Source organism: Medicago truncatula, chromosome 3 (assembly GCF_003473485.1).
Source record: "Medicago truncatula cultivar Jemalong A17 chromosome 3, MtrunA17r5.0-ANR, whole genome shotgun sequence".
Taxonomy (NCBI): Eukaryota; Viridiplantae; Streptophyta; class Magnoliopsida; order Fabales; family Fabaceae; genus Medicago; species Medicago truncatula.
The window spans coordinates 39,510,073-39,529,416 of record NC_053044.1 but is presented as its reverse complement, the minus strand read 5'-3'; the positions used below and the strand labels follow the sequence as shown (position 1 = coordinate 39,529,416).

The 19,344-nt window shown below is 34.2% G+C and overlaps 1 protein-coding gene across 2 annotated transcripts; it reads right to left on the bottom strand.

Annotated features, from left to right (window-relative positions):
• Positions 1–726: 726 nt before the first annotated feature.
• LOC11443023 (ubiquitin carboxyl-terminal hydrolase 13) lies at positions 727–16,593 on the bottom strand. 2 transcript variants are annotated; one of them, XM_003601309.4, is made up of 32 exons: positions 16,355–16,593; positions 16,050–16,122; positions 15,045–15,195; positions 14,770–14,927; positions 14,037–14,302; positions 13,729–13,947; positions 13,531–13,639; positions 13,332–13,447; positions 12,613–12,711; positions 12,004–12,113; positions 8,650–8,724; positions 7,957–8,035; positions 7,726–7,872; positions 7,339–7,419; positions 7,100–7,219; positions 6,632–6,754; positions 6,141–6,218; positions 5,961–6,049; positions 5,771–5,879; positions 4,423–4,491; positions 3,932–4,042; positions 3,661–3,716; positions 3,358–3,535; positions 3,183–3,284; positions 3,025–3,096; positions 2,656–2,721; positions 2,354–2,419; positions 2,081–2,167; positions 1,852–1,968; positions 1,628–1,702; positions 1,434–1,520; positions 727–1,288 (listed from the first exon to the last, which is right to left on the bottom strand). In XM_003601309.4, the coding sequence occupies exons 1-32, from the start codon at positions 16,382–16,384 to the stop codon at positions 1,247–1,249; spliced, it is 3,360 nt and encodes a 1,119-aa protein (XP_003601357.2). In that variant the 5' UTR covers positions 16,385–16,593; the 3' UTR covers positions 727–1,246. The 2 variants fall into 2 exon arrangements, with proteins under 2 accessions (XP_003601357.2, XP_003601358.2); XM_003601310.4 differs by having other exon boundaries at positions 16,050–16,119.
• Positions 16,594–19,344: the final 2,751 nt, after the last annotated feature.

The window sequence follows — 19,344 nt, the reverse complement described above, 5'->3', positions numbered from 1 at the left end:
CTCATAGTGACTTCCTCATTTTATATTGTAGTGGTGCAGTTCAATGATATAATTACTTGGTAAAAGTGTCGCTGACGCTGAGTTGGTTTTGATGGAGATGTATTGTTTGTTCAAACTACATTTGGAAAAATGGAATGAAATTTGGAAGTCAAAACTGGAAATTAAATTGAAAACAGCAGAGATGTTATAACCACAACTTGCACCACGGCTTTAATTTTATATTATATATATTTTGACAAATTTTTATCACACATAATAAATAGATTATAGAATGGTATTAACTATTAAGTCGTTCAGGAAGTCAACCCGTAGCTATTCCCGGTTGCTTTCATTTGGATCGCAAATTGTATTTTGCCTGTAATAATCATGCAGACACTTTTTCTGGGTTTTATTTACATGAGCTGAATAACATCAGTTTACCACCACTTATAAGTGAGATTCTTCTTTTTTTGCTCAATAAATGTAATCCCATCTGGCTTCTACATGTTCTCTGTAAACTTGTATCGAGACCATGATTGATCATTTCTCTTGTCAATGAGCAGAAAAATCATGAACATTGACATTCAACGCAAAGAAAAATGTGAGCTCATTCCACTCCCCCTTTTTATCCAAACCTATTGGCTTTTAACTTTTTTGCACACTAGAGCTTTATACAAAAAAACCTCTTTTTTTTTTTTTATGTCGTATTTCATTCATAACTGGGAGAGAGAGAAAAACAGTAGGAAATATGAAATGGTAATAAGATTATGTTGGCCAGAGATTTATGGAAGCTGGCAAATCTTTTTTACATTACATAAAAGTTTTCTTTGCTACACCAATCATTATGCAGCCCTCACTTAAATCAACATTAGGAACTAGACAAAATCAAAAAGCAATAAATAAAATGACCAAAAGTCAAGCAACTATACCCTGTATACACTCACTAATCCAAAAATCTTATGTACTGATACAGTTCAATGACAATGATTAATGACCTCAATTTGAAAAACCTCCATATGAAAATGGAAGTATAAATAAGTTCAAGGAGACGTGGTCAGCAGATACAGAAGGTGTTGATATTAATGTTACTCCATTGACAGAAAGAATTACATACCACACAACTAAAAGACTGCAGACACCATCTGAGTTGCTAATTTAATTAGTTGCCTATACAGAGTAGCCTTTTGCTATCTTCGCCTTGTTTACAATCCCAAGGGTGTAGAACAATGCCGAATTCATCCCATGCAGTAACTCATTTTGTGATCTCCTAATTATAAATCTTTACTGGCTTCTCAAACGTGTGACGATTCTGAAAACAAAAGCCATGTATTTGAATAGATTTAACAAAGCAAGTTTTCCAACCTCAAAACGAATTAGCAAAGTGGACAAAATACATCCAAAAAGACTCAAATTATGTACTTAGAAATCTAGCTCTCCCTAGAAATATCACGAACCTGGTTGACAGCATATGATCTTTTAGGAGCATTGTCAGTATGCTCCAAGCCAAGATATTGCTCCCAAGCACCATAAACATCTCGCCTCTATCAGAACGATACAAAATAAGTAATAAACATATTCAACACATAATTAGTGACGAATATCATGGAACAGAAAAAACATAATTACAATTAAGTTTCAATTAATGCACCTGAAAACGACTGGATACAATGTCTGAATCCTGAAGGTACTCTGGACGCCCAAGTGATAGAAAAGCAAACTTCCACTGGCCAAACAAGAAATATGATAAAACCGTTGGGTAAATTGGAATCAAATATAATATCAATTTTTGTTCAGTGAAATCGTCAGGCAAAATAAAATGACTTCAAAAGCTACAACTGTAACAAATAACAACCAGGGTAAGTAAGGAGATACCTTGCTAAACTCTTCGTCAGGAACTTGAAGTTTCTTCTGTATTCGCACTTTAATTTCAGATAGAGCTTCACCTTCGTGTATAACCAAGAAAAAGGGATCCCCGAAGTTTTGAATTTGCTGCAAAGTTTAGGGGAAAAACAAAATACACAATTAATATCAGCATGAATAACAGAGATATGAAAAAAATTAAAAAATATACAAATAAAAGGAGTCAATTAAAACTATTTACCATTTGATTTTGAGCAGTGTCTTTAGTAAAATGGTACACATGAATTAGACGATCCTGTGGACCAATGTTTTTCTCTTCTTCTGGAATCTGAAATTTGAACAAAACCACAAAAGATTTCCATTTATTTTGCAAGAGAAATCAAACAATTAAAAATAGTATCTAATTATATATATCCAGAGAATAGTCTGACAGTGTTACTATTAGAGCAAATAAAAGAAGAAATACATCATACTCTAAAGGTTTCAAACCCCACTTATAGGAAGAGATTCCTACCTCCTCTGCTCGCAATGTCCAGTATTGATCATTAATATTTTCAATCTTTTCATTGGATGGAAACACCTGCACAGGCAGATTGGCAGGAAGTGATAAGTGTAAATAATAATAATAATAATAATAATAATAATAATTTTTTTGTCTTAAGAGTCAAACCAGAAAGACAGAAACGTATACAATTAAAGAATCATAATTGAATACATTTTAGTAAATTTAACTATGATTTACAGATAATTTTGTTTGCAACAATAACAAAAAGTATAACAAATTGAGTCATCATCAACAAAGAGGTAACTAAATACCTTGTATATCTTGTGATAGAAGACTTCAAGCAACCTTAGCTCAGCATCAGGATGAGATAACTCCACCTGAGCAACAATAGTAAAAAGTGAGCATGATACAGAATTACTCTGTAGTTTCGTTTGAAAAACTAATGTTGGGGAACAGCTGACAATTTATTTGAAAAAATAGAATTTGGTCAACACCGAAGCCGCAGCTGCTCAAAACATGCAAAAAATGGCTTCACCTAAGTGACTACTATTTTTTTCTTCATAAGTCAGATGAAGCCATGCGTACTAGTTTTTTGCAGTAGTGACCTGTAGCCATAGTGCAAGAGTATTGTCTGCACATGAAATGTAACCGGTTAATGAATCAAAGCTTAACAAGTTCACCTTGGTTTTAAGATCATCAAGGACATCTCCAACAGTGCTCTGCTTTGGGAGTCTGATAGTGTGACTAACCACCTGATTTAACAATGTAAAGAAATATAATAAGGGGTAATGAGAAAAATATAGGTGAAAATAGAAGAGACTAAGGTTACCATACTCACCTCGTCCTTGATGGCATGATGAAATGCAACTTTCAGAGTTTTCAAGCCTTGTAATTCGGGTAGAGGGATGTCGAGCACTTCATAGTATAATATATCTGATGTCTGATGATGAAGAAAAAAATAAGATGCCATATTTTTCAAGAACAAATATTAAGAAGTATTTAACAATTAATACCTGATTGTAATGAACTAGCATATCAGACAAATGATCCACCCCTCGGTGCTTAATAGGCTGGGGTTTCGGTTGTTGAGAGTAGCAGTTGTGAGGGGTAAGACGTATTTTGGATGGATCATCCAAGCCAAGTTGTTGAGCTACTCTCTCCACCACATCATCATATGTATAAAGTCTTGACCTAGAATAAGAATAAGGATGGAATGTTAAGCATAATAGCATATGAATTCTTACACCAGCTATCTGGTAAAATAATTCCATAGTATGAAATACAATAATTTTATTCCAAAATTTCAAGATGCTTACATCTCCAAAGAGAAGTCATCTTCCTTGGGTCTGTCCAATGATCGAAAATGAACCACCTAAGAGTATAACAGATTTTGACAAGAGATGTCAGCTGTTAATTCTTAAAATATGAACATAATGAACTTCAAGATAGCTTGTATATACGGGTATGCACAAGCCTGTGCTCAGTGATAGTGAGCAAAGGTACCGAGTAAAAATCCTTGAAGGTTTCATATCCACATCACCTAAAACCAAATAAACTGCATATAGTAAAGCCAAAAAATGAAAATACCTGGCGGTTATGAACATATTCTAAATATGAGGGCACATCTGGATAGCGAACTTGTTCCTCATTATCTACTAAGGGAGCTTTCTGAAAGCATACAATATCTCCATCCTCCAGCTACAAATAAAGAATACAGTCAATGTGTGAATAGAAGATACAGTAACCCAGTTGGAGAATTTGGTTCATGTATTATTTTTTCAATCCTGGGAATCTTTACATGGGAATTTGGATTCTCATGTCAGGCAAAACCCCTCTAACCATGGCAACTGCCATTTGTTAACATAATTTTACCACGCTCTGCCTCTGTCAGAAGTTGACCAAAGCTAATCACTGGGAATCCGACCACACCAATTAGTAAGCGTCAGTCCCCATCCAAAAGGTTTTGGACCAACCAGACATAGCAATCATCATTCCCATTAATGCTATTATCAAGATTTCCAGGAATATTTTTCAAAAACAGAATCAAATACCCTTTTCAGCATCAATTATGAACATACCTGGCTTGCTCGAAATGTTACTTTCTTATCAATAGGTTCGCACATGACATTTGGCTCAAACTTAATCTCCTGCACAAAACAAGGCTCGGTCAATTCACTAATACTGCAACTCCTAGGAACAAAGTCTCTCGGATCATAAACAAAAGATGCACTCCGATAACTAATTTACTATGGAACATGACACGCTCAATCTACTATGATGCACTAAAGCTATCGCAGTAAATGTAATGGTTAAAACACATAAATAGAACATAATGTAGAAAACAGTGTTGTCAATTGCGAATCCCGGAAAATAGTGGTTTGTTCAAATTTTGCTATGCAACAGTACTATAGCGCCTATATAGCCGCCTCTATTTCACAATATTTTGTACTAAATAACGTATTGTGGAACAAATGCGATTTGTTCAAATTCTGCAATGCAATAGAGTTATTTATAGCGCCACCATAGCTGCTATTTAACAACACTGGTAGAAAATATTGTTAGAATTTTTTGTTGTGTCTAACTTATCCTTACAAAACCTACTTGTAGAGTGAGAAATGTCTACCACTTTTAAAGTCATTTTCAGGTCTTATTCTAACACACACCCCTTACACCTAAGAAGCGTAACCCAAGTGGCCCAATAGCAGGTAGCCCGATGGATTTTGGATAGGCCATGGGCTATGATATCATCTTAGAATTCGGGTTGGGCCTAACTCAGCCTTTACAAAACTGGCTTGTGAGGTAAGAGTGTCTCTATTTATAAACTCATCACATGCCTATATCTCTTTTCAGTGTGGGGCTTGGGGTATTTCCCTATACATCCTCCTGCACCCAGCACTACTAGCTTGGAGCGTAAAGAATTTGGTGGGTGGCCTGAACAGCAAGGCTCTGATACCATATTAGGTTTTTATATTGGACTTAATTCATCCTTAGAACTAACAAATATATACTGCACCTGTGGCCAAAGGTTAAAAAGAGGTAAGGAGCTAGTTGACGCCGGTCACGTTCCAACTGATAAATCCATAACATATAATAGAAAACATACTTTTAAAGTTAATTAGGAAAATGACGAGTAAAAAGCTTTAAGATTTCATGATTCTGAAAACAGAAAAACATAAAACGGGAAGAGACAAAGAATAGTTAAAGGAAATATTAGGCTCTAATCGGGAATTTTGCAGTTCCTTAAAGAAATGAAGTTATCGCACTAGTGATTACTATTAAACAAGAAATGACCTACTAAGCTTGAATAGCACCCCACAAAACTAGATATAGAAAATCGGATTTTTGTAATTTCAAGCATACGCAATCGAATAATGCTTTAAATCTACATATATCATGACTGAATTAAAGGAAAACGTACAAACCAACCTCATAAAGTACAATATCTTCTTCAGGAACATAACCAGCCATTTCATTTAGCCTTGTTAAGATTTCTGATGGCTTGCCAGTACACTTCACAAAGAGCCTTCCAACATAGCTGCCATTACAAGGAAACAAACCATGTGTCAATCCAGGTTCTACACACACAATATGTTAAAACAAATAAATTACTCAGTACCGAAGCTCCTCTTTTTCAGGATCATATAGCTTAAAGAAAAGTAATATATCGTCCTTTGTCTTGTCAGGTGGTGCAATGGGACATAAATCCTACACAAAAATACAGATTTTCAAAATATTGTGTTTGGATAATAATGTTTTCTGCTATTAAAAAGTAAACAATTTCCACAATAAATGTTACCATCCCCTTCTCCACTTCCAAAAACAACTTCAGTTCTGCATTATGAACCTTGTTTGACACTTCTCTCAATTGTCCGACCTGCCAACATCGGAACACTCTCAGAACAAGAAATACAAACCAAAGGCCCAAAAAGATATGGAAAATACTTAAACAAGTTGCATTTTTTAATTTTGAAGTACAAAACAGTGAGCTAAAGATGGAATAATAAATAAAAGACAACAGAGAACCCACAAAGAGTTGACTATATATCCATCCCAATATATGGAATCTAACAAATCAGGCAGCTAGGACAACCGTGTAAGTAGAAGGCTGACATTAGATGATTTGAAGCTATAGTAAAAAAAAACATAAAGGTGTTTCCATGTCATAGTAGAAGCTTATAATTTTACAGATCATATTTCCCTTGAATCATGAAACCCAACTGTCAGAAAAAAGGCAGTGAGAGCAAAGAACACAATAAGGAGAATCTCCAAGGAAGCAAGAAAATTTACAGTTTGTGTTTCCTCAATTTGTGTCAGCGGTCTATTAGGCCGATAAGTATGGTTTTGACGCTTAGCCCACAGCCAAAAGCGCTGAAATTGAACTGGTATACCAAACTCTTTTGCAACCTCTTCCTGAAAATAACAGATTATGCAACAAACTTTAACATCAAACCTTTAAAATATAGCTTTTAAACAAAAGCACTAAAATAAACTCAGCAGACATCTCATCATAAACTTTGTAAATTATTACGATGAAAGACGTCGGATCAAATTCATTTGTGAGACATTTTCATTATCTTCCAAGTAAACAAATGTAAGTTTCAAATTTTATTATTGTTGGAAAAATAAAAGTTCTCTGATAACTGAATGCTTTAAAGAACTACAGTGAAAAAATAGTCCGCCCTCTGTGACAATTTATCCAATAAATAATGACCAAAACCAGACCATTAAGCGAACAAGGATGATTGATGGTGATACCTTGAAAACATTAAAAGGTGTCTGCTTTTGTACACGGAAACTTCTCACTTTGTCGTGGTCTACAAGATCAAAGTAGATATCCTTTCCCATCTGCCCTTCAATGTCTTCATCCCGTGCCACCTAAAAAATATCATACTATCAGTAATACAAAATGCAATTTGATTGTGTAAATTCTGATATAAAAGGCATAATGCTCAATTCAATTGATTCCCAAAAAACCAAGCTCGGGAACTACGAACCTTGATAATTGTATAAAGATGCGCCTCAGCCTTTTCTTTCTTTTTGTGCTCTTTTTCTTCTTGTTCTTTCTTCAACCTCTCCTGCATCGTCCATTGCAAAAAGTCATGTCAGATCTTCATAATAAAGTAAAGAAAGAAACACAACAATAAAAAGTATGGGGCAGCGGCAGATTGAACTAGGCTTAATCTTGGCTCAAGGTTTATAAATTATGCTTTACTTCTCATTTGAAAGCAAACTTAGAATCCAAGATGTAAATAGTTCTCTAGTAAAACAACACATGAATTGTTTTGAATATTAGACTTACAAGTACAAGACAAACATAAAACATGTTTCTATTTAGCTTGGCTTCATTCTGAGTACTAAAAGTAGATAAGATGTATGCTTACCCTTAAATGTTCAGCAATGTCTTTCTCATCCACGTTGCATATGATTTTGTCCTTGTCACTTTCACGTATATACACCAGCATATAAGCATTTGAATATTTGGTGAATTTAAATGGTGGGTTATTGAACCCAGGATTTGTTTGCGGTAACTGTTGAAGCACAAGTGGATCAATCAATAGCAGACAAGATGTAAAAAGGATAAAATGTGATGGCAATGGAAATAAAGCAATTACCTCTTCCTCACCACCATATTGCTCCTCTAGTGCCCGCTTATTGTCTTCTTTCGTCACCCTCTCATCATCGAATTTGTACCTGATAACAGTCCCATATCAAATATAGTGATAGGCAGGGACAGACAGAGCCAAAAAGGCAATCCAAAACAGTAGAAGACAAAGCTCCTTCAAGTATGTTGCATGGTAGTCATGTTCAAATACAAAAATTATTGGAATTATACTAATCTAATTAAAAAAATACCAAGGAACAGATGCGTCCTTTGCAATTGTCTACCACTACAACAGTCTGATTTCAAATATTACCTACCATATGGTTCATGCAACTAATATCCTATTACAACTTGATATGTCAGTAGAAGCGTAGAACACATGGAAAAAAATTCAACTGATAAGCATAAAATATAACAGCCTTTAGATGATATTTTAGCATTATTTGACAATCAGAGACACAACCATCCTAATTGCTGATTCATTTCAACACTGAATGACTATTAACATCTAAGTCTGAAACTTTCACGAGGCCATTATGTAGCCTCGAAACATAATAGGTATTGCAGCTGCTGAATGATTGTGCTGTGCATATAAATAAATAGATGCTTGTAACATGACTTGGGATCTTTAAACAAACTGTATTCACAAAGAGCAACTAAATAGCAGTGAACAGTACTGATCTCTTAAGACTATTATACGTACCACTGTTCAGAGAGAGTTGGCCTGATAAAAGCATAATAATGCCCACCATGCACGCCCCCACTGTGAACCAAAACACTGCAGAAAAAAATAAATTAAAATTTGTTACAAAAGAAAACATCAACGACCAAATATGCATAAAACTAACTGCATAGTGATGGTCTTTAGCGACATAGATAAATACGAATTTATAACTCCCATGCATTTCATTAATTAAAGAACAAAGCTACTATTTTAGTATGAGAAATTTTTACCAAGTTGACTACAAAGAGAAAAGAATGCACACTAAATAATACATGGATAATCAAAGAAAAGTAATTTGATGTAACTGCATACTCCAACTACAAGAATTTGGTCAAAGTCAATCACATTAACTCATACAACTTCATGAACTGATTTCCATGCAAAACAACATTTCCCTCAAATAAATGGATCACAAGGGATCATCACATATATGAAGCAAATAAGTTTTAGCCTCCAACGCATGAAATTAAGAATCTGTGCATTTGCAATAAATACAAAATTGAATGGCTACAGGGGCAGCTTGGTTCCTCATTGTGTTTTACTGCCTACTGATTGTTGTTAGAGGATGGTCATAGAAAAGTCGCAGAAAGGACCGCTAGAAAGTCGCACAAGGTAAGGAGGGAATACGAAGCTGTTAAGGGTGCAAGAGAGGAGACAAAGCTGTTTTGGAGGAGCAGCAGAAATGAAAAGACACGAGATCCCTAATTTGTGTCGTTCAGAATTTTAGGGTGAAATGACCAAAAATTCCACAATAAACACAGGGAACAACTATAAGTTTAGGGCATATTCAGGATTTTGCATGGGCTTCACTGTGGCGGCAGCTATTTGACCGCTGCAACCCTGCTCAAACCAGCAATGTAGTGGGGTTGTGTAGCGCCTAGGGCTGCTACAGCAGCTGCTATGGATTACATGGAAATGGACTTGCTGAAAACTAAGGTTTAACAACATGATGCACCACTTGATCCATATAGTTGACCTAACATAGTGGTAAAATGTTTTTGTTAATATTCTTGTTGAAGTAATCAATCAAATAATAGCTTTACTATAATATTATTTGTCCAATTCTCACTATGATTAAGAAAATACCTTCTACTCAAAATGAAAAAGAAAATATCTTCTCCGATTTGATTTTATTTGATTTGATATGGAAGCTTCCTCTATCGTTAGTTCTTACCTTATAAAACGCTTTGTGCAAACTAGCATACATTCAAAAAATTCTATTCATTCTAGCCTGCAAACTATGTCCACAGACCATTTTTCCCCTTCATCTTTTGTTTCCTTTCTTCTCGTATTTCTTTAAAATTAAATAGGAGAAGATATTGCTGAAAACTAAGGGGGGTGTATTGGATTGAGATTTCAAAGGATTTTAAAAGACTTTTTTGTTTTATAAAAGTCTTGTGGTATTCAATCAAGATTTTTAAGGAATGTAAAACATTTTTGTGGTATTCAATTAGGATTTTCAAGATTTTTTAATGAGTCCAATGAAATCCAGTGGTATTCAATTGAGATTTTGCATAACTTAAAAATTGTCTGCTAGTTTTCAAAACTCTACGGATTTTAATGGATTGTTGTGAGTAATGGATTTTGTGAGATTGTTTAGTGTAAAATGTATCTATTAACAATCTCACACCTAACCTTGAGACTTTTTTGTCTCCCACACATAGCCTTGAGATTTTGTAATACTCTTCCAAATTCATTTTTTTTTTTTTTTTTTACGTTTCTTCCAAATTCTTTTCTGTTCTACTGTAACAATGGCAGATTATATATTATTGTCGAAATCATCATGCCTCTAACTTGCACTTTTCTTAACATAATTTTTACGTTCATTAAAAAAAAAGAACGTACTGTATAATCTTGTGGTTAATTTACCATCTACCTATATATCAAATTATTATAAAAATCACAACTTTTTGTTCATTGGTATTATAATAATTTTTCTACTTGCATTTTTCTACCTGTAACATGCATTTTTCAATCAAATTATTATAATCAATAAACTAACATAACTTATTTTTAGGTCTATTTATTTTGATATCATATGTCCAGAATTTTTAAGATCAATCAACCTGCTAGTAGTATATTATCTAATAGTCTTTTTTTTGAAGAAATATTACACTCATTGATTCAATGTTTTGTTTTCGGTTGATTTATAACTGTACTTTTGTTTTTGAGATTTTTTGGTCTGTATTGTATCTTTAAATTTATTGACCCTTTTAAAATCTTAAAAATCCATTAAAATCCTTTAAAATCTATATCATGAATCCATTAAAATCTTGCAAAGAATCTTGATTGTAAAAAGTCTTTGAAAAAAAGTCTTTTAAAATCCCACAAAATCAATACAATCCAACAAAGTCTTTTAAAATCTTCAAGATTTTTTCTATCAAAATAGTCTTTTAAAATCTCAATCCAATACACCCCCCTAAGGTTTAACAACACGATGCACCACTTGATCCATATAGTTGACCTAACATAGTGGTAAAATGTTTTTGTTAATATTCTTGTTGAAGTAATCAATCAATAATAGCTTTACTATAATATTATTTGTCCAATTCTCACTATGATTAAGAAAATACCTTCTAGTCAAAAATGAAAAAGAAAATATCTTCTCCTATTTGATTTTATTTGATTTGATATGCTTCCTCTATCGTTAGTTCTTACCTTATAAAATGATTTGTGCAAACTAGCATACATTCAAAAAATTATATTCATTCTAGCCTACAAACTATGTCCACGGACCATTTTTCCCCATCATCTTTTGTTTCCTTTCTTCTCGTATTTCTTTAAAATTAAACAATTTTTTCTTCTGATGATACTGCATGATATCTTTAAGGGGAAGCATATCAAAGTTACTTCCGCACGTTCTTCATAACGCTCACGAACATCTTCTATAAAATGCAACCGTGTTGTGATAAAAAGATGAACTAATGTATAACACAAACTATTCCTTCCAGATATAAAAAGCACCAACTGTAACAGATAAAAGTGCATGGGGAGAAACCATAGCCAACATATAAAGCCATAAGGACTTCTTAATGAGAATGTTTAGTACAGCCACACAGTTCATTGTATTCTAATCTAAAAACTCTGCCAACATTTACAGCAATAACAGCTTATAAAATTAGTACAGTAAATGCAAATGAGATCAAGCATTGAATTAATCAAAGATAAAATCGAGAATTATGTACCCCAAACACCGACCATCAAATAAAAAATCACAAAATAGCACCGATTATGAAGGGCTGAAGTATCTATAAAATTAGAAAGGTAATGCCCACACAATCAAAGTAGTGCATGCAATCTGTAACTATCCTGCAGAAACTAACATTTAATTACCTGTGAAGTGTGTAAAGATTGCGGACACTCCTGTCAGCATCAGGTGATAGATATTTTCCATTCTCACGATCAAGATCAAGTTGTGAGGGAAACTCATAACGGTCATTAATCTACATAGTGAGGGCATAAAGAGAAAATTAATATCTCATGAATGAGTTAAAAAGGAGCACCAACACTCCATGAAAAATGAAAGAAAATCAACAGAAACTTGTGATAAATAACTGCAAATCCCTGCGCTCGCTCTTTCAAAAAAAATTCCTTCTGTCTAACTAGCATGTTATACTTAATGATCCAACAAAAACGCTCAAGCACTGGGCAAGCAAAAGTCTTGTAATACCATCAACACCAACCATACAAGTTATTTCCCAACGACTATTTACATGTCAATTCTTCATAGGCCTTTTATAGCAGAGCTGGAGCAACACTAGATGTATCTTACTTAATTTCAGTGCACTGAGTAGTGAAATTTAACAGTTATGCCAATTGAACTCAATTTCAGTGCACTGAGTAGTGAAATTTCTAAATAGAAATACACTACTAACTTCCTTGCATACTGACTAACAAATACCAAGAGAGCGAACAAAATAATATATTGATAGTACTACCAACCTTAACCATAGTATCCCGCATAAAGTCATATTCAAATCTTTTGAGCTGAAGCTGAAGAACAGGAGGAAAATCAATAAATAGGACACCCTTCTTAGCATCCTGAAACGATGGGAGCAGTAATATGTGCATTAGTTTTTGAACAAAACTAAATAAAAATGCAAAAACTTAGATGTTGGCATTCTGACAAATACAACAAGCGATTTAGAGAAATAACATTATATTGTTAAAAGGAAATAAACATTTACACAAATAAATTCCTGCCGAGTAATATAATAACATTCGATGCCAGGGAGCTAACTTTAAATAGATTAAATCATACAACTCATTATAACTCTAAAAAGGCAACAAAAAAAAAAGGGTTTTGCTAACAAGTGCCCTTAGGGTACTTATTAAGGAAACCAAAAATAGTAGTTTTGCATTGAAAATAACAATTGTTTAACTTTTAAAAAGTGAAATTCTCCACTTTTCATCATTTCCCAACATAATATTTCTATTTTTGCTTTCTTAACCAATGCCCTGAGGGCACTCTTTAGCATTCCCAAAAAAATTGACAGCCAGTCGGTCATAGCATTGAAAGCCATCCGATGGCTGATTCCATAACAAAAATAAAAACACATGCAAGAAAACAGAAATCGTCTGTGTTACAGGGACATTAACTTCTCTAAATTACACTAGAAGTTTGTTATAAACCACTTCAGCTTTTACCAACTACCACTAACCTGCAAACCATATTGTTCAGCGTGATATTTGTTATCCCCCTCAAGACGTTCAACTTCAACATACTTATCAAAGGAAGCATAAACATCGCGACAGCCTTTGACATCAAGCTGAAGGTCTAGCATGCATAAAATTAAATTAGTATGCTGTGACAAGGCAAGACTAAACAAATGTTTGAATTTACATTGCATAAGAAAGTACCATAAAATGACTCCTTTCTAGTTGATTTGTAGTCCACATTGATGCACTCTATGTAGTTCATATGGTGTCCTTCAAATAGCTTTTGTATAGTTCCCTCAACAACGGTTCCCTAACAACGAAGAAAATAAACCATAAACATTTGACACTGTCATTCATCATAAAGAGCATGAGCGAAAATACCGAAGGACTTTCTCAAACCTTCATTTTGTCTTCAAGTTTTTCACAGAGGACCCGATTTAGTTCTTGAACATCATGCTGCATGAAAGAATCATATGTATCCCATCCAAAAGATTTTGTCAGCTCCTTTGTTGCAACGCTGGTGTCACTATATTGGAGCTTGTAGAATAAACTTTGCAGAGCCAAAGGGATGCTTCCCGAGGGCATATCATTTTCAGTTGTTGGCATATGGTACACAGCCTGGATGTGATATCCAAGAATCAACTTCAGCACTTTTCAATCAGACAAATGGACTTCAGGCAAAACAAAATAAGACTAACAGTTCTTACCTTCCTAAAATAAGGAATATGGTACAATGTTTGAAGTAGAGAATTCATATAACAGGTAGCTCCTTGATTCTTGAGCCCAACATAGCCGGTCTCCTTCTTTGAGTCATAATTCCAGTAATCAACAATCTTACGAACAAGAACCTCTGCTTCGATTATAAGAGTATCATTCACGAGATACCCTCTACTAGGATCATACAATTCACCAAGAGGCATGAAAGATGTGAAACCCCAATCACTTTCTCGCGCATTAAATTGATGTTGTGTGTCTGCATAACATAGGTAAAATTAAGCAACAAGATCCAGGGCTTAATAAAAAATGGACATTTCCACTTCCTCTTTCTTTCTTAAAATTTCATATGGGTGACACTAACAAGGTCAATTGGCAGAAATAGATAATAAAACTCATTATCTCATCTTCCACCTAATTTCTAAACATGGTGCAAGCGGTTGAAACCAACGGTTAACAAAGATGCTGTGAACCTATAATTAATTCCAAACACAAGGGCCAAATGCGGAAAATAAAAAAAGAAATGCAGAATAATTAGTGTGTGAAGATTTCAGATGATTTATTATAATAGATTATTTGAGTATCAAATGATCTTGCATCAATAACTGCAACATAATGACATATACATCTTGCAAAATTCTTCTTTTAACTCCAGCAATGTTTTACTGTTATGACTAAGTCAATGCCATTACGTAACAAGTGTGAAGATCAAATTGATAGGGCTACCTTTTCTCACGGTGAACTTATTATGGATTTGATTAACAATTGCCAAACTAAACTGTGCATATCTACTCCAACCATAGGGCAAACTAGTTGAATCCGCGACATCCAAATACATGGACAAATAGTCCACATTGTTTCCTTTTGGGAAAATAAGCACACGCCTATCAAGTATACAACAAAGTTAAGAAGAGGTAATCAGTGAAATTGAGTAAACATATCAGAGCATATTTAAAAAAGAAAATTGCTAACCAATTTACTAAATCTCTAAAAAAAAATACCATTTATAAGCACCAACAACGAATACTTCTGAATAGAGCTTTTTTGTATTCAGCCTAGTAAAATTGTCAATTCTCCATGTGAATCTGGTTTGTGGAGGATCCGGGACAGGCTGGCTCTCCACGGTATTGGCAGTTTCAGGTTGAGCTACAACTAATGATCATCACAACAAACAAAATGAACAATTACCCATCATGTTTGTAATTATCATAAAACATAAGACTATAAAGCGGGTAGTATGGCATTGCTTAACTACACCCTCCAATAGCTTACAATATAGTATGACTAAACTGACAGGCAATATAATTAATTGCACAATCAACAGAGACGTTGAAATTCGACAAATTCCAAAATGCAAAGCAATCAACAACTGGACATTAATTTGGACTTAAGATTATTCTGTAAACCTTAACCAACAAGCTGATTTTGTGTTAAAATTGATCCAAAAGCACCTTCACTGAAGAATTTTTCTTCATTCAAAATGTGATACCATGAAACCCGCAAATTAAAATTCTAAAGCCAAGTTTTCGCACACCTCAAACACCCTCCTCTCTGTATTATTTTTTAAAATCAAGCAATAACACATAAACAACTTTTCAAGCAATTCTTTTTTTATTTTGCTACTGGAAAACTATTAGGAAAGATTTAAAAATTAATGAATTGGATCAAAATATGGCCTATGATTAAACACTATAGCGTAATTTGATATGTAGCCGGCCCCACTTAGTGGGATAGGGCTTGGTTGTTTATTGTTGTTGCTATATTGGCCTGGTGGCCAATGCATTCACGCATACAAGCAGATGAAATGTGGTGACCCGGGCTCGAACCCTGATTCCACATAAATGTCTTCACAATCCAAAAACTATGTTGTAACACGGGGGAATGGGATCTTTTGAAGCAATTTAATTACATCAAACAAAAGCTGAGAAAACAGTAAAAAACAGTTCTTGATTAAAGAAAAAGGAAATTTTTCACATGGATCAAAAAAAGAAGAAAACAATAACTACCTTCCATAGGCTGATGATTGTTGTTCTCGGGCAAATCAGCGTGTGGCACGAGCACTTCTTCATCCTCTTGCTGCTACACAAACAAAACAAAACAAAACAAAAATCAATCAGAAATTCACACCCTAGTTTGGATCCACCATAGTACCAATTACCAAAGCCCTAAAAATTGAAACACGAAAACGGAAAATTGCGATGAAAAATTTACTATTTCAGATCAAAAACATCAAGAAGAAAAAAATTGAAACGAAAACCCTGAAAGTGAAGTAGGAAAGAAAATCGTCCGTGAGTGTTAGGGGAAGACGTACGTCAATGGGAGCGGACATCATGACGGTCATGGTGAAATTGGAACCTGCGCGGGTAATTGTAGAGAGAGAAAGAAGAGAGAGAGTGATGAAGAATGAGATCAGCAGAAGCTGGTTCGAGAGAGAGAGAAGAGAGAAGAAATAAGGTCTTTTATTTGGGGTTTGGGCAATTGTGTGATTTCGTGTTCATATGTGGGCCTTGTTTCTTAGAAAAAGGGTGATCACACCATTGATTAAAAGTGTAGTACATAGGATTGGTACATCTGATTGTTAGGGTATGGTGTGATTTAAGATTGATTCACATTCACATGGGTTCTCGTTTCAGCACTCACTCATATTCATATTTGTTTTCCTTATTAGTTTGTTACTTGATCGATAAGGTTAGGGTAGTAAGGACGAGTAATTTCATAAGCTTCTATTTATCGGCTCTTGTTTATTGTCCAATTGATAATGTTAGGTCGTCATCATAGTAGTAAGAACGAGTGATACCATTTGTTTCACCGATATATGTATGTTTAGTTCATTTCACAGTAGTAAGGACAAGTAAAATCGTATATTTCTAGCCCGTGCCCTTGTTCATTATCCAACTTATAATGGTTAGGTTAGGTCGCTGTATTGTATCATAGTAAACATAAGTAATGTCAAAAGTTTGTGTGGTTTGGGTGTTGTATTGATTGTTGCTAAAAATTTTAATAAATTTAAAATATTGTTTCACCGAAACATTGTATGAGATGTTTCATCATCTTATTGATGAGAGAAAGCGCAAATTATATATGGAATGGGATGTCTAAATATATATATATATATATATATATATGCATGTGTGTGAGCCTGCGTCGAAGTTGTCTGTGCATGTACGTGCTCACATGAGTGTTATAGTGCGACTCATGTGATTATTGTTGGATCAAGTTATCTCATTGCATTTAATGATTGTTTGTCCATGTCATATATTTTTTCAATCACCCTATGTTCATGTTTTACCAAACAACTCTAGTCATCGTGAATATTGGGTAGTGGCAACCATATACTCATTAGAAAAGTTTGGGTTGATAAATAAGTAGTTATGCACATGTTTTCATCTCATTGATTGAGTTTGCCACTCTCGTGCAGATACAAATCACATCAATTTATGCTTTGGGAATAGCAACAAGGATCTTCGTGGACATCGTCACGAGTTAAATTTATTGATAACATCATGCTTCGATAATTAGGGTAAATAGGGTGCTAATAGTGGACGTTGTGAATCAACAAAACAAGCATGTTGCAAAGCTACTTTACCACTTTTAAGGAGACTATCAAAACAAAGATGCAATCACTTAATCATAACCTCCTTACCCAGATTATAACGTTTGTCGTTTTCGGGTGAAAAGTAGCCAATCTCAATGAAACTGAAGATGATAAACATGAACCCTTTTTTTTTTCTTTTTAAGACTCCAGTTCGAGCTGGGTAGTGATTTTATGTGAAGAACATGTAGTATGGGTGGGTTTAAGCGGGTTGGTCAGCAAAAGAACGCAACGAGCAACGGCGGTAATCAATAACCTATTAAGGGCAAAACACTCGTGCAAAACCTTCGAGGTTTTGTGCTGCTCATCTTCAACTTTGAAATTATGGAGAGGCAAAAACTGTTTTTTCATGGGGAGAGAGGAAACATGAGTCGGATAGGAAAAAGTGATTTTCGTTAGATTAGGCTTTGTGCGACTTTGATTGGGATGCGACACTGAGAGAAGGAAAATGATGTGGAATGAAGTGGCAAAATATATAGAAAAGTGTGACATAAAGTTGTCTTCGAACACTGTGGTCGGACAAAGGATGTAGAAAGTTGGCTCATTGTGAGTCTCACTATATATCGCATAACATAGTTTGGGCTGGTCCGAGAACCAGTGATTTGAATTTTCCAAAACTTGGATGGCCATACTAACCCACTCATGACTAGTTTTTGTTATTCAAGACCTTGTGGCCTGTTACAAATCGACCGACACCACTGATCCAGTTTTAGATTTATCGAGTTCCAAGCAGGCAATCCTTTTTTCCCGAGTCCTATCATTACTTGGTTTAGACATAGTTCTCCTTCCCCGACAACTACTCTTTTCCACATCTTTGATGAATTTAGGCAAGTTTTTCTTTCATCTCCCAATCATAAAATAATGACCAATATATTATGTTTTTAGTACCCGAAACAAACATTAAAGTATATAATATGAGCTTAATCTCACAAGTAGTTGTGCCCACATTGATATTATAAAACTCTTTAAACTTTTGAAAATTAACTTGTTCGAAGGCAATCTCGTAAATTGATAAGATATTTTCAAAGTCCACTACTCTTTACGAGAAGCTCTAAAAAAACAAGCAATAATCATCTACAAGTAAAATATGAGAAAGTACGTGTTAAAAAGTATGTGTTAAAATGTGTGTTGCTAGCATTTATCAAGTAAAAAATGACATAAAATCACACCACTTCGATAAACGAACGAGAAATAGAATTTTACATGAAGTTTCATTCACTAAAAAAACTAGAGCCGACTATCTATCTATATATATATTTTTTTTCTTTTTTGACAAAATTTTGTGACAATACATTATTGGATGATTGTAAAAAAAGGAAAATGCTTAATAGTACCAAACCAAATTTGAACGAAAAACAACGGATGCACTTGATGTAGATTTGTTATTACAATTTTATCCTCAATCCACTTCTATATATGACCACCTTACCCTTATATGATAAGTGTTTTTTTTTAGTTTCGTCAAATCCCAAATTTAAATAACCCCTACTGCATAACACTCCTCTTCAATTAAATTTAATAATTCTCTAAAAAAAAATTAAAATTTAATTTTTTTTACAAGGAGTGATGCAGTACAGACTATTTATTCAGGGGATTTGACAAAACAAAAAAAACACTTACCATACAAGGGTGAGGGGTCATATATAGAAGTGGATTGAGGATAAAATTGTAATAACAAAACTTATGTAACCATCTCTCTTATGTAACCA

Bases quoted from the DNA above. Each gene is read 5' to 3' on its own strand.
- LOC11443023 (XM_003601309.4), bottom strand. From the start codon at position 16,384: ATGACCGTCATGATGTCCGCTCCCATTGAC. The intron at 15,196-16,049 runs GTAGTTATTGTT...GATGATCATTAG, and splicing joins CAATCATCAGCCTATGGAAG to TTGTAGCTCAACCTGAAACT. The intron at 14,303-14,769 runs GTAGCCCTATCA...TATGTTATGCAG, and splicing joins TAAGTTCACCGTGAGAAAAG to ACACACAACATCAATTTAAT.